The sequence below is a fragment of the Haliotis cracherodii genome, unplaced genomic scaffold (assembly GCF_022045235.1).
Source record: "Haliotis cracherodii isolate W230 unplaced genomic scaffold, xgHalCrac1.p SCAF_9, whole genome shotgun sequence".
Classification (NCBI taxonomy): Eukaryota; Metazoa; Mollusca; class Gastropoda; order Lepetellida; family Haliotidae; genus Haliotis; species Haliotis cracherodii.
In genome coordinates, this window is record NW_027266343.1 from 22,507,632 (window position 1) to 22,519,249 (window position 11,618).

The 11,618-nt window shown below is 38.7% G+C and overlaps 1 protein-coding gene across 1 annotated transcript; it reads left to right on the forward strand.

Moving 5' to 3' along the window:
* Nucleotides 1-9,667: 9,667 nt before the first annotated feature.
* LOC139452855 (dopamine receptor 1-like) lies at nt 9,668-10,835 on the forward strand. The gene has a single exon (XM_071234492.1). The coding sequence runs from the start codon at nt 9,668-9,670 to the stop codon at nt 10,823-10,825; it is 1,158 nt and encodes a 385-aa protein (XP_071090593.1). The 3' UTR covers nt 10,826-10,835.
* The last annotated feature ends 783 nt before the right edge of the window (nt 10,836-11,618 follow it).

Below are 11,618 nucleotides of genomic sequence, written 5' to 3' on the forward strand. Positions count from 1 at the left end.
CGTCGTTATGGTCCAGGCATTACCTTTTAACATGACCAAGCCCGGCCTCATATTGCTCGACTTGTTCAGAATTCTCTTCAACAAAACAACGTGAATGTCATCCCCTGGCCGGCTCGGTCCCCTGATCTCTCACCAATCGAGCACATGTGGGATGAGATGGATCGGTGCCTTCGACGTCAACCACGTGTTCCACAGACACTCCAGGAACTTCGAAACAAGCAGATATGGACAGATATCCCACAGGACTTTATGCGACGCCCGGTCCATTCCATGAGACGAAGATGTGTTGCTTGCATCGTAACCAGAGGTGGACACACACGCTAAACACATTAATTTTGTAAATTGACATTTTGGCATATTCATGTTCGCATTTTTCTGAAGTCAGTATGGCAAATTAAACCATTTGAACACTTACAGGAGTCTTTTATCTGTTGCAAACCGAATTTTTTTCTGATTTGGTAAAAAACATAACTTTGCTTTGAATCTTATTCAATGTCACAGGAACTTTTGTTGTTCAGTATAGATTTTCTTTAGAAAATACAGTAAAAGTGCTTGACGAACGTACCAGTTTTCTTTAAGTGCGATACACTGTCGACATTATAAAGTGGTATATAGGTAGATATAACACTAATCTATAGATGTAAACACATTTGAAGATACATCTGTGTTTTTAAAGTAGATTTTGACATCCCGGGCCAAGTCGGACCCAACACAAGCCAAAAACTTCTGATAGACAGAATATGAGACACTAAAGTGGTATATAGGTAGATATGATACTAGTTTACAGATGTAAAGTATGTGTAGTAATTATAGAAGTGCTTTGACAGTTATTAACACGCGTCGTGTCAGCCCTGTGACATTCGCGAATATCCACTTCCAGAAAACATCCTGTGTTGGTTTAACTTGAATTAGTATGAATTTTATGGATAATAACTACTTTAATACTGTGAAAGTAAGGGTGGAGATGATGCCAGTCTTGGTTCTATGAGGGTGGTTAGAGTTACGTAGGTGAAACATTCCGCCCAATCAACACCAGAATGAAAGAGCATAAAACCTCCACCATCAAATCCGACAGCAAATCAGCCATCTCGGACCATATCAGCAACTGTCCCAATCACATCATCAACTGGGACAATGTCAAAATCCTCGTCAACAACCTCCATGATTTCACTAAAAGAAAACTAACAGAAGCAGTCCACATTCGCCGCCACAGGCCATCAATCAACAGAGATCAAGGCTATTTCATCCCACCCGCCAACTATGAACTCATCAAACAATAATCACTTATCCTGTTTATTGGCTTCATGTCCCTATTGGCTTCCACCTATGTGTTTTCTGTCCAGCGTGTTGTGACAGCATCATCCCTTTGTTGTCAACACCTACCAATGTAATCCCACTCATGTATGCAATTGTTGTTCATCCTCTACTGTTAATCCTCCACCTACTATATATATTCTGCACTATGTCCCCCATTCAGTCTTGCTTGACAACGGTATAAGGATCTATACCGAAACGTCGCTTTCCACAGTATTAAAGAAGTTGTTATCCATAAAAATTGTGTCTATCTTGTCCCTCATTCAATTAAATTGGCCAAATTGGTGTCACATTTACACGGGCGGATCTTCAGATCCGACCTCCAAACACACAGGTTTCGGAGTCCATACCACACAACCAACTAAAACCACACAATCCTTCCGACTCCCAAACAACCAATCAATATTCACGGCAGAACTAATGGGCATGGCCTCAGCCCCCCATAATCAAGAATCCAAAAACCACAAAAAAATCCTAATAATTACCGACTCCCTAAGTGGACTCAAGCCCTCCAAAACAAAAATACCAAAAAGCGACCTAAAGTAATAAATCAAATACTTAAAAGTTCCAACGACCTAACTAAGGCAGGCAAACAAATAACCTTCTTGTGGATACCCGCCCACGTAGGAATATACGGTAATGAAAACGCCGATATAAGGCAGCTAAACTATCCCTCAAAATCCCAGAAATAAGCTGAAACTCACCCATCTCAAAATCAGAAATTAAAAGCGGAAACAAGCACAAAAAATCACCAAAAAATGGCATAACCTATTTCTAAACTGAAATAGCCAAATCAAGAAAGTACTCAGCAAACCACTAACCAAACCAAAAATTCTCCATCCATCAAAAAGAATCGACAGAGTAATCACTTAACTCCAAACAGGACACACTAACCTAAATAACCACCTAAAAAAACACACTACAGGTAACTGCCCACACTGCAAACAACTAGAAACCCAAGAACACGCACTCATCTACTGCACACATTACCTAACACATCGAACCGCATTACAAACCACCCTCAATCTAAACAAGGCTCTCACTCTAGAAGCAATACTAAACCCACAAAATAAACTAGAAAACTTCAAGGCCTTAGGCGTATTCTTAATCAAAACGGAACTAATAAAACGCATCTAAAAACACTATAATCTACCAAATCAAAATCACATAAACAAACAAACATCCACCATACCCAGCTCCCTTAGTTCTACTCCCCAACCCCATCGGCATTTATTCCAAATCTCAAAATTCCCAAATTCTATATAAGCAACCCCTAAAGCCCCCTCTTGGGTTGCACACACCACTTTCGCCCCTTTCGGAAACACATTAAATGGCCTGGCCGGGCCCGTGTGCGAAATACGCATCAGTCGGAAAGCGCAACGTTAAATCTCCAAAGTAAGTAAGTAAGTACCCTCATTCAGTCTTGCTTGACAACGGTATAAGGATCTATACCGAAACGTCGCTTTTCACAGTATTAAAGAAGTTGTTATCCATAAAATTGTGTCTATCTTGTCATCCGTCAACTTCTAAGTAATGCCTTTCAAACAATTTAGATGGAGACATGTCATATTGGAACCACCGCACAATCATTTGAAGAGCTGGCATGGGTGTATCAGGAAGATCATCGTCAAGGCTCATCCCAACCTGTACGAGATGATCCGATTTCTGACATCCGAAGAGAAGACAAATTAGATAAGGATGCCGCAGTATGCTGCAGGACAAAGTCAGCCTCCAAAGAAGAAGAAATACGCAGATCTGCAGAGTCGAATCGTGGATCTGAGGTTCCAACTGACCAGGGGGCATATCTCGGTCAAAGAATATTCTGATGCGGGATTATTTGCATTGAAATTAGTGTAGAGAAATTGTAAGAATTCTAGAGTTTCTTAAGTGTAATTATCCATTATTTCTGTTATTAACAATGCATTTTGAATAATTCTTTATTTGTACACCCGCCGGTATCTCTGTGACATGTTAACCCTCTCTTGTAACGCCGATGTCATTTAACAAAAGAGTATATGTTCTCTGACGTTATTGTGGAATAAATATATGCTTAATTCATGATTCATTTCTGTGCCACTTCTTATTTTTAATTTACCTCATCGTTTGTAACAAAACATTGGTCAATGTAACACTGGTCATTTGTTTGTACACCCCTCGCCAGGTCTGCTTTACGTGAATGAACCGTCACCACAACTATTTGGACCTACCTTTATTGTTGTTTACCACAGCTAGTCGGCGCTCAGCTGCGTGCACCTACCTTCAGTAGGTTTCGCAAAAACTATTTGGTGTATATATACGTTGACGCACATATAGCGTTGTTTACCTCAATTGGTTCACGTATACTATTAACATGGGGAAAATGAACAACGTTTGACAAATATTTTATCACATTAAATTCCAGAATTTGAATTAGAATTGGAAATTGTGAAATAAGGGAATATTACAACTAACGACCATGTTCCATTATCTTTAGACTGCCAAGGATCAACCCGACAACGCATATCGGACAGGACCCGCGTGCATCTCTCATGGTGCTGGTCAGATAGAGGTAGGCAAACAAATATAAGACGTTCCTATCTTTATCATCCATCCTTATCAAATCACCCGTACCACGTATACAATCGTTGCATACCAGCAACTATTGTTCTTACTAAACTTTGCTCTCACCTTTGTCACCAATGCCTCGGTCAACTAAATTACATAATTCAGTCTGGCGCCACTAAAGTTCGCAATAATAATTTTATCGTTAGTTTAATCAGTCAATGAGGTTATGTGTAGTAGCTAGAATAGGTACAAATACGGACGACAGACAGTCACAAATCATTCTGTGGCTGTCTAATAAACGGACTTAAACTGATTATTCACTCAGGTAAGAAACCTTACTATCTGGTACTATGTTAATTCTGGACTATATGCTTTTACCCTTGACAATACCTGAAGGTTTAATTGGTAACTGAAAATGTAATACTTGAGTGTATATCTTTGATATTCCCACGTACTACTTCTGTGTATAGATTATGCCAATTCTGTTAACTGTATTACGTCAGTTACCTTTTGGAATATGTATAACTAGTTGGTATATGGCTACATATATGTGGGCGTGCCAGTAGTATTGTCTACCATAACTAGTTCATGTAGATATATGTGAGCGTACCAGTAGTATTGTCTACCAAACTAGTTCACGTATATATACGTGGGCGTACCAGTAGTATTGTCTACCATAACTAGTTCATGTAGATATATGTAGGCGTACCAGTAGTATTGTCTACCATAACTAGTACATGTAGATATACGTGGGCGTACCAGTAGTATTGTCTACCATAACTAGTTAATGTATATATATGTGGGCGTACCAGTAGTATTGTCTACCATAACTAGTTAATGTATATATATGTGGGCGTACCAGTAGTATTGTCTACCATAACTAGTTCACGTATATATACGTGGGCGTACCAGTAGTATTGTCTACTATAACTAGTTCATGTATATTTACGTGGGCGTACCAGTAGTATTGTCTACTATAACTAGTTCACGTACATATACGTGGGCGTACCAGTAGTATTGTCTACCATAACTAGTTCATGTAGATATACAATATATGTGGGCGTACCAGTAGTATTGTCTACTATAACTAGTTCATGTGGATATATGTTGGCGTACCAGTAGTATTGTCTACCATAACTAGTTCATGTGGATATACGTGGGCGTACCAGTACTATTTTCTACCATAACTAGTTCACGTATATATATGTGGGCGTACCAGTAGTATTGTCTACCATAACTAGTTCACGTTTATATATATGTGGACGTACCAGTAGTATTGTCTACCATAACTAGTTCACATATATATACGTGGGCGTACCAGTAGTATTGTCTACCATAACTAGTTAATGTAGATATATGTGGGCGTACCAGTAGTATTGTCTACCATAACTAGTTAATGTATATATATGTGGGCGTACCAGTAGTATTGTCTACCATAACTAGTTCATGTGGATATATGTTGGCGTACCAGTAGTATTGTCTACCATAACTAGTTCACGTATATATACGTGGGCGTACCAGTAGTATTGTCTACTATAACTAGTTCATGTATATATACGTGGGCGTACCAGTAGTATTGTCTACCATAACTAGTTCATGTATATATATGTGGGCGTACCAGTAGCATTGTCTACCATAACTAGTTCATGTAGATATATGTGGGCGTACCAGTAGCATTGTCTACCATAACTAGTTCATGTATATATATGTGGGCGTACCAGTAGCATTGTCTACCATAACTAGTTCATGTGGATATATGTGGGCGTACCAGTAGTATTGTCTACCATAACTAGTTCATGTAGATATACAATATTTGTGGACGTACCAGTAGTATTGTCTACCAAACTAGTTCATGTAGATATATGTGGGCGTACCAGTAGTATTGTCTACCATAACTAGTTCACGTATATATACTTGGGCGTACGTCCATAACTAATTCACATATATATGGTATATACGTGGTATATATCTACATCTCGTACCTAAAGTGTTGTTTATCACATCTACGTGAACATCTATTTGTTTTGTTTACTACAAGAACATTGCGTATGTCTATATTGACATAACTCTTTTTCGTGTTTTCCACCACTAGTTTATCTACATGCACGTAAGACTGGTGATTGGTTGATTGGCATTTGAGCGTTTGATTGTTTGATCTGCCTACGGAGATCTAATCAAGCAATAGACTAGTTTGATTTGAATCCAATCAGGTTGTCTCTTGTAACGCCGATGTCATTTAACAAAAGAGTATATTTTCTCTGACGTTATTGTGGAATAAATATATGCTTAATTCATGATTCATTTCTGTGCCACTTCTTATTTTTAATTTACCTCATCGTTTGTAACAAAACATTGGTCAATGTAACACTGGTCATTTGTTTGTACACCCCTCGCCAGGTCTGCTTTACGTGAATGAACCGTCACCACAACTATTTGGACCTACCTTTATTGTTGTTTACCACAGCTAGTCGGCGCACAGCTGCGTGCACCTACCTTCAGTAGGTTTCGCAAAAACTATTTGGTGTATATATACGTTGACGTACATATAGCGTTGTTTACCTCAATTGGTTCACGTATACTATTAACATGGGGAAAATGAACAACGTTTGACAAATATTTTATCACATTAAATTCCAGAATTTGAATTAGAATTGGAAATTGTGAAATAAGGGAATATTACAACTAACGACCATGTTCCATTATCTTTAGACTGCCAAGGGTCAACCCGATAACGCATATCGGACAGGGCGTACCAGCAGTATTGTCTACCATAACTAGTTCATGTAGATATACAATATATGTGGACGTACCAGTAGTATTGTCTACCATAACTAGTTCACGTATATATACGTGGGCGTACCAGTAGTATTGTCTACTATAACTAGTTCACGTATTTATACGTGGGCGTACCAGTAGTATTGTCTACCATAACTAGTTCATGTATATATATGTGGGCGTACCAGTAGTATTGTCTGCTATAACTAGTTCATGTATATATATGTGGGCGTACCAGTAGCATTGTCTACCATAACTAGTTCATGTGGATATATGTTGGCGTACCAGTAGTATTGTCTACCATAACTAGTTCATGTGGATATATGTGGGCGTACCAGTAGTATTGTCTACCATAACTAGTTCATGTGGATATATGTGGGCGTATCAGTAGCATTGTCTACCATAACTAGTTCATGTAGATATATGTGGGCGTACCAGTAGCATTGTCTACCATAACTAGTTCATGTAGATATATGTGGGCGTACCAGTAGTATTGTCTACCAAACTAGTTCATGTGGATATTTGTGGGCGTACCAGTAGTATTGTCTACCATAACTAGTTCATGTGGATATATGTGGGCGTACCAGTAGCATTGTCTACCATAACTAGTTCATGTGGATATATGTGGGCGTACCAGTAGTATTGTCTACCATAACTAGTTCATGTGGATATATGTGGGCGTACCAGTAGCATTGTCTACCATAACTAGTTCATGTAGATATATGTGGGCGTACCAGTAGCATTGTCTACCATAACTAGTTCATGTAGATATAAGTGGGCGTACCAGTAGTATTGTCTACCATAACTAGTTCACGTATATATACTTGGGCGTACGTCCATAACTAATTCAGATATATATGGTATATACGTGGTATATATCTACATCTCGTACCTAAAGTGTTGTTTATCACATCTACGTGAACATCTATTTGTTTTGTTTACTACAAGAACATGGCGTATGTCTATGTGGACATGACACTTTTTCGTGTTTTCCACAACTAGGTTATCTACATGCACGCAAGACTGGTGATTGGTTGATTGGCATTTGAGCGTTTGATTGTTTGATCTGCCTACGGAGATCTAATCAAGCAATAGACTAGTTTGATTTGAATCCAATTAGGTTGTCACAACTATTTAATCCTTTTAATCATTATCCTTACTCTACATCCTGCTTCCTTAACTGTGTGCTATTTGTTATTCTTTCTGTACATTTGTATATATACCTCTCATCGATCACTTGTTTTTTGTCACTCCAACTTGATAACTGTGCAATGTCGCCATACGCAATAAACCAGGTGTTGTTATTCATAAAGTTGTTTGTTTTCTTACTTAAATACCTGTGATGTCTACCACAACTATTTGGTGTTTGTCTAGGTGGACCTACCTTTAGTGTTGTTCGCCACAACGAGTAGACGTATACCTACGTTCACGTACCTATAGTTGTGTTTGCTAGTAGTTTGCGTACATGCATATTACATGTAGATGACTCTTAATTTGGCGTCTTTTACCACATACCTATAGTGTGACGTACACAGTCACTGAAATGCCTCACAGATATTACTCTCCACAAAAAAGGTAGCGTCTTCTACACAGAGCCTCAAACAAAAATAGCAAATTTGAAATACTTTGGCTAGTCTAAATTACTCTAATCTACATTACAAGACAATGTAACAAATTAAACTCTTAAACGTTTTTTTCATTTCAGAGACTAAATGTTGGTCTAAAAAGATAATATTGCTAAACGCTTCACAGGCAAACGGAAGCTATTCGCGGCTTTTTCCATATATCCTCATATATCATAAAGTGAACAACATAATGCAATATGACAGAAATGTTTTATAAACACCCATTTACTTCTTACAATGCTAAATAAAATGGTCATGAACGCCCAAGAGTCATAGCGGTTGAAGTCGGCATCTTTGAAAAACAAGACCAATCTCTAAATATATAACTGAGTGCTTAATTTTAAGTGGGTACAATCACTTGTTAATGCAATCCAAAACTGTTGGTTTTATCATAACCCTATTAAAAAAATCAGATGTTGTTTTACCGCGCCCTTGTTAACAAGTCGGAACTTGTTAGTGTTCGCTTATCTACATGCATCTAAACCTTAATGTGAAGTTATTAACTGATCCAGAAATTGGATTAGAAAGCACCACAGTGCAATACCCTGCCCCTTTAAGTATTTCAGTCACAAGGGCGGTAAGAAAGACGAACGTTTATACTCGTGGGGCTTCAATGCACAATCACAATCCGAAATCAGAATAGAGACCCATTTCATTGGTCTTTAGGGCGATTACTCTGCTTAAAGACAGTGCTAGTGTGGCGGTGCATTGATCCGCGCACGAAGCTGTTTCAATCGTTCTGCCCTTACAGTTTCACGTCTGTCGTCTGCTCTCTTACAAGTGGCGCTAAAATGAGCAATGTGGACGGTTGTGGTCACGTCAATGACTATGTCTAAATCGATAAGGTCCCAAATTCCGATAATAAGTCATTGACAACTACTGTTGGCGAGCCAGGGTGTGATTCAACGTGTCACGCCACTTACATTGCTGTCCTCACCACAAACTAGGTTCTCGGCAGAAAACCAGCAGAGTAAAGTGGTTGTGCGCACAGCACGCCTGCTGTCACTCATTTCTCGTGCGCTACTGAGGCATAAGCCAGTCTTCACTCGGACGTTAGTGGTCCTTCGTGGAACTTCAGATGCAAGTTACTGGCTGCCATGTATGATGCTTTGGGATTCTTGGAAGGAATTTTCTAACTCAGATGTTTATTTTGGATACCATGATATCATTTGACATCGCAATAGTTAACTTGTAAATTATCACTACTGCAACTACACGTCGGTGTACCTCAAGCAACCATGGATTACAAGAAACAATCTCCTAATTGTTACTGCTTTTAACCAGCCTGGAGCACGGACTTTTTCGCTGTGTCAACGCCTTGTCAGTAAGTTTACTCTTTTTGGATACAAGTCAGCACTACCATCGTTTTACAGTGGTCTCTTGTTCCATTGGGTACCTACAATACTGAAATGTCTGGTAACTGGTCGTCAACACATGCCAACTTGTCCCATAGTCTCATTACGAAATATAACTTAACTGAAAAAGTTTTGATTGGAACGTTTTTGTGTATATTGATTGTTGTAGCAATTGGTGGAAACATGTTAGTGTGTGCAGCAGTGTTTACAGACAGAAAGCTGAAAAGAAATAGTAACTTTTTCATTGTGTCTCTTGCAATCGCTGATTTGCTTGTTGCCATCAGTGTAATGACATTTGCTGTGGCTAATGATATCCAAGGAACATGGGCTTTCGGCATTGAATTTTGCAATATATGGATATCTGCTGACATAATGTGCTCAACGGCATCTATTCTGAATTTATGTGTTATAAGTTTGGACCGCTATATTCACATCAAGGACCCATTACGCTATGAAGCTTGGATGACAGGGAAAAAGACAGTGTGTTTTATTGCTACAGTTTGGATTCTGTCATTGCTAATTTCCTTCGTTCCAATTCACATGGGATGGCATTTTAGTTCCGGAAATCATCAACAAGATTCTTTAGCATCTGAAAGCTGCATATTTGAATTGAATCCCATCTATGCTGTTGTATCATCAACAATAAGTTTCTACATTCCATGTATTGTGATGCTTTCAATATATTGTCGCTTGTACATGTATGCCAAAAGGCATGCAGACATAATTCGAAGAACTCACACAGCCGAGAGGTTTCAGACCCCCCAGCAGGCGAGTGACGCCGCTGGCAAACAAGGAGGTAGTTACAGGTTATCGGACCACAAAGCAGCCGTCACTCTAGGCATCATCATGGGAGTATTTCTACTCTGTTGGTTTCCATTCTTTGTAATGAATCCCATTGCCGCATTTTGTCCGACGTGCATACCCGATGTTGTGTTCAAAATACTTACCTGGTTAGGTTATGTCAATTCATGTTTAAATCCTATTATATATAGCATATTCAATCAAGAATTTAGAGAAGCTTTCAGAAAGATTTTGTTTCCCAAATGCTTGCTGGAATATCGGAGTAAATCCAACCTGAATCAACGCCAAAGTAGGAAAGTAAGGAAATCGGAGTATGCACCGCCACTGGTTGAAAACGGTACACAGCAGCCTGGTTACACAAGGAAAAACAGCAGAGAACATTTGTTTTCAGACAAAATTACTGCCCTGTGATTCTATATTCCTTAAGTGGGTGTATTACTCGTTTCTATTGTATATCAACATTGTACTCCAAGAATATATGCAAGTATCTCCTCGGACTTATTATTTCATTTCATATAAAAGCAATTTTATTTTTCTTATTACTGTTTTTCATGCGTTATTCGATTTACAGACAATCTTTAAGTATTTTCTTACTACTTACCCATAAAAAAGACTTCCTCGTCACCTGTACTAAGAGGCACTGCGTTATAATTTTGCTTGCCATTATTCAGGCTGAGAAAGGATACAGCAATGTAAGTTTGCATACAGTTACGGTGATTGTCGTCTTCAGTCAACATGGAAGTACTATATGTATATTTTTTCTTCTGAAATTGACCGTACTTTAAGACAACATCCAAACAAATCAAAGTTCGAAAATGACCTGGATTTCATCAAACAGCGATAGTATTACGCTACGGGGGTGCTTTTATGGTTTCTGATAGATCCATAAATTGCTTTGTGCTAACTTACATCTATCTGTACAGCTCGGGGGGGGGGGGGGGGGGGGGGGGGGGGGGGGTCATTGTGAACTTCTTTCGAAGACGGGTCTCATATTATAAACAAACAAACAAATCAAAACCAAATGGTTTGTAATAGAATTGGAAATATATAGGACTGCAAAAGCATTTTTTTTATCCTTTATGATCGGTAGGTTGAAACTGAAATGCTCGTTGTGTTTGTTTGAATGACCAGTGAAAGAGTTATTTCCCTTCCCATATAAATACGCCTCGAACGATTATTATTACTGTCATGATTAACAAACTCG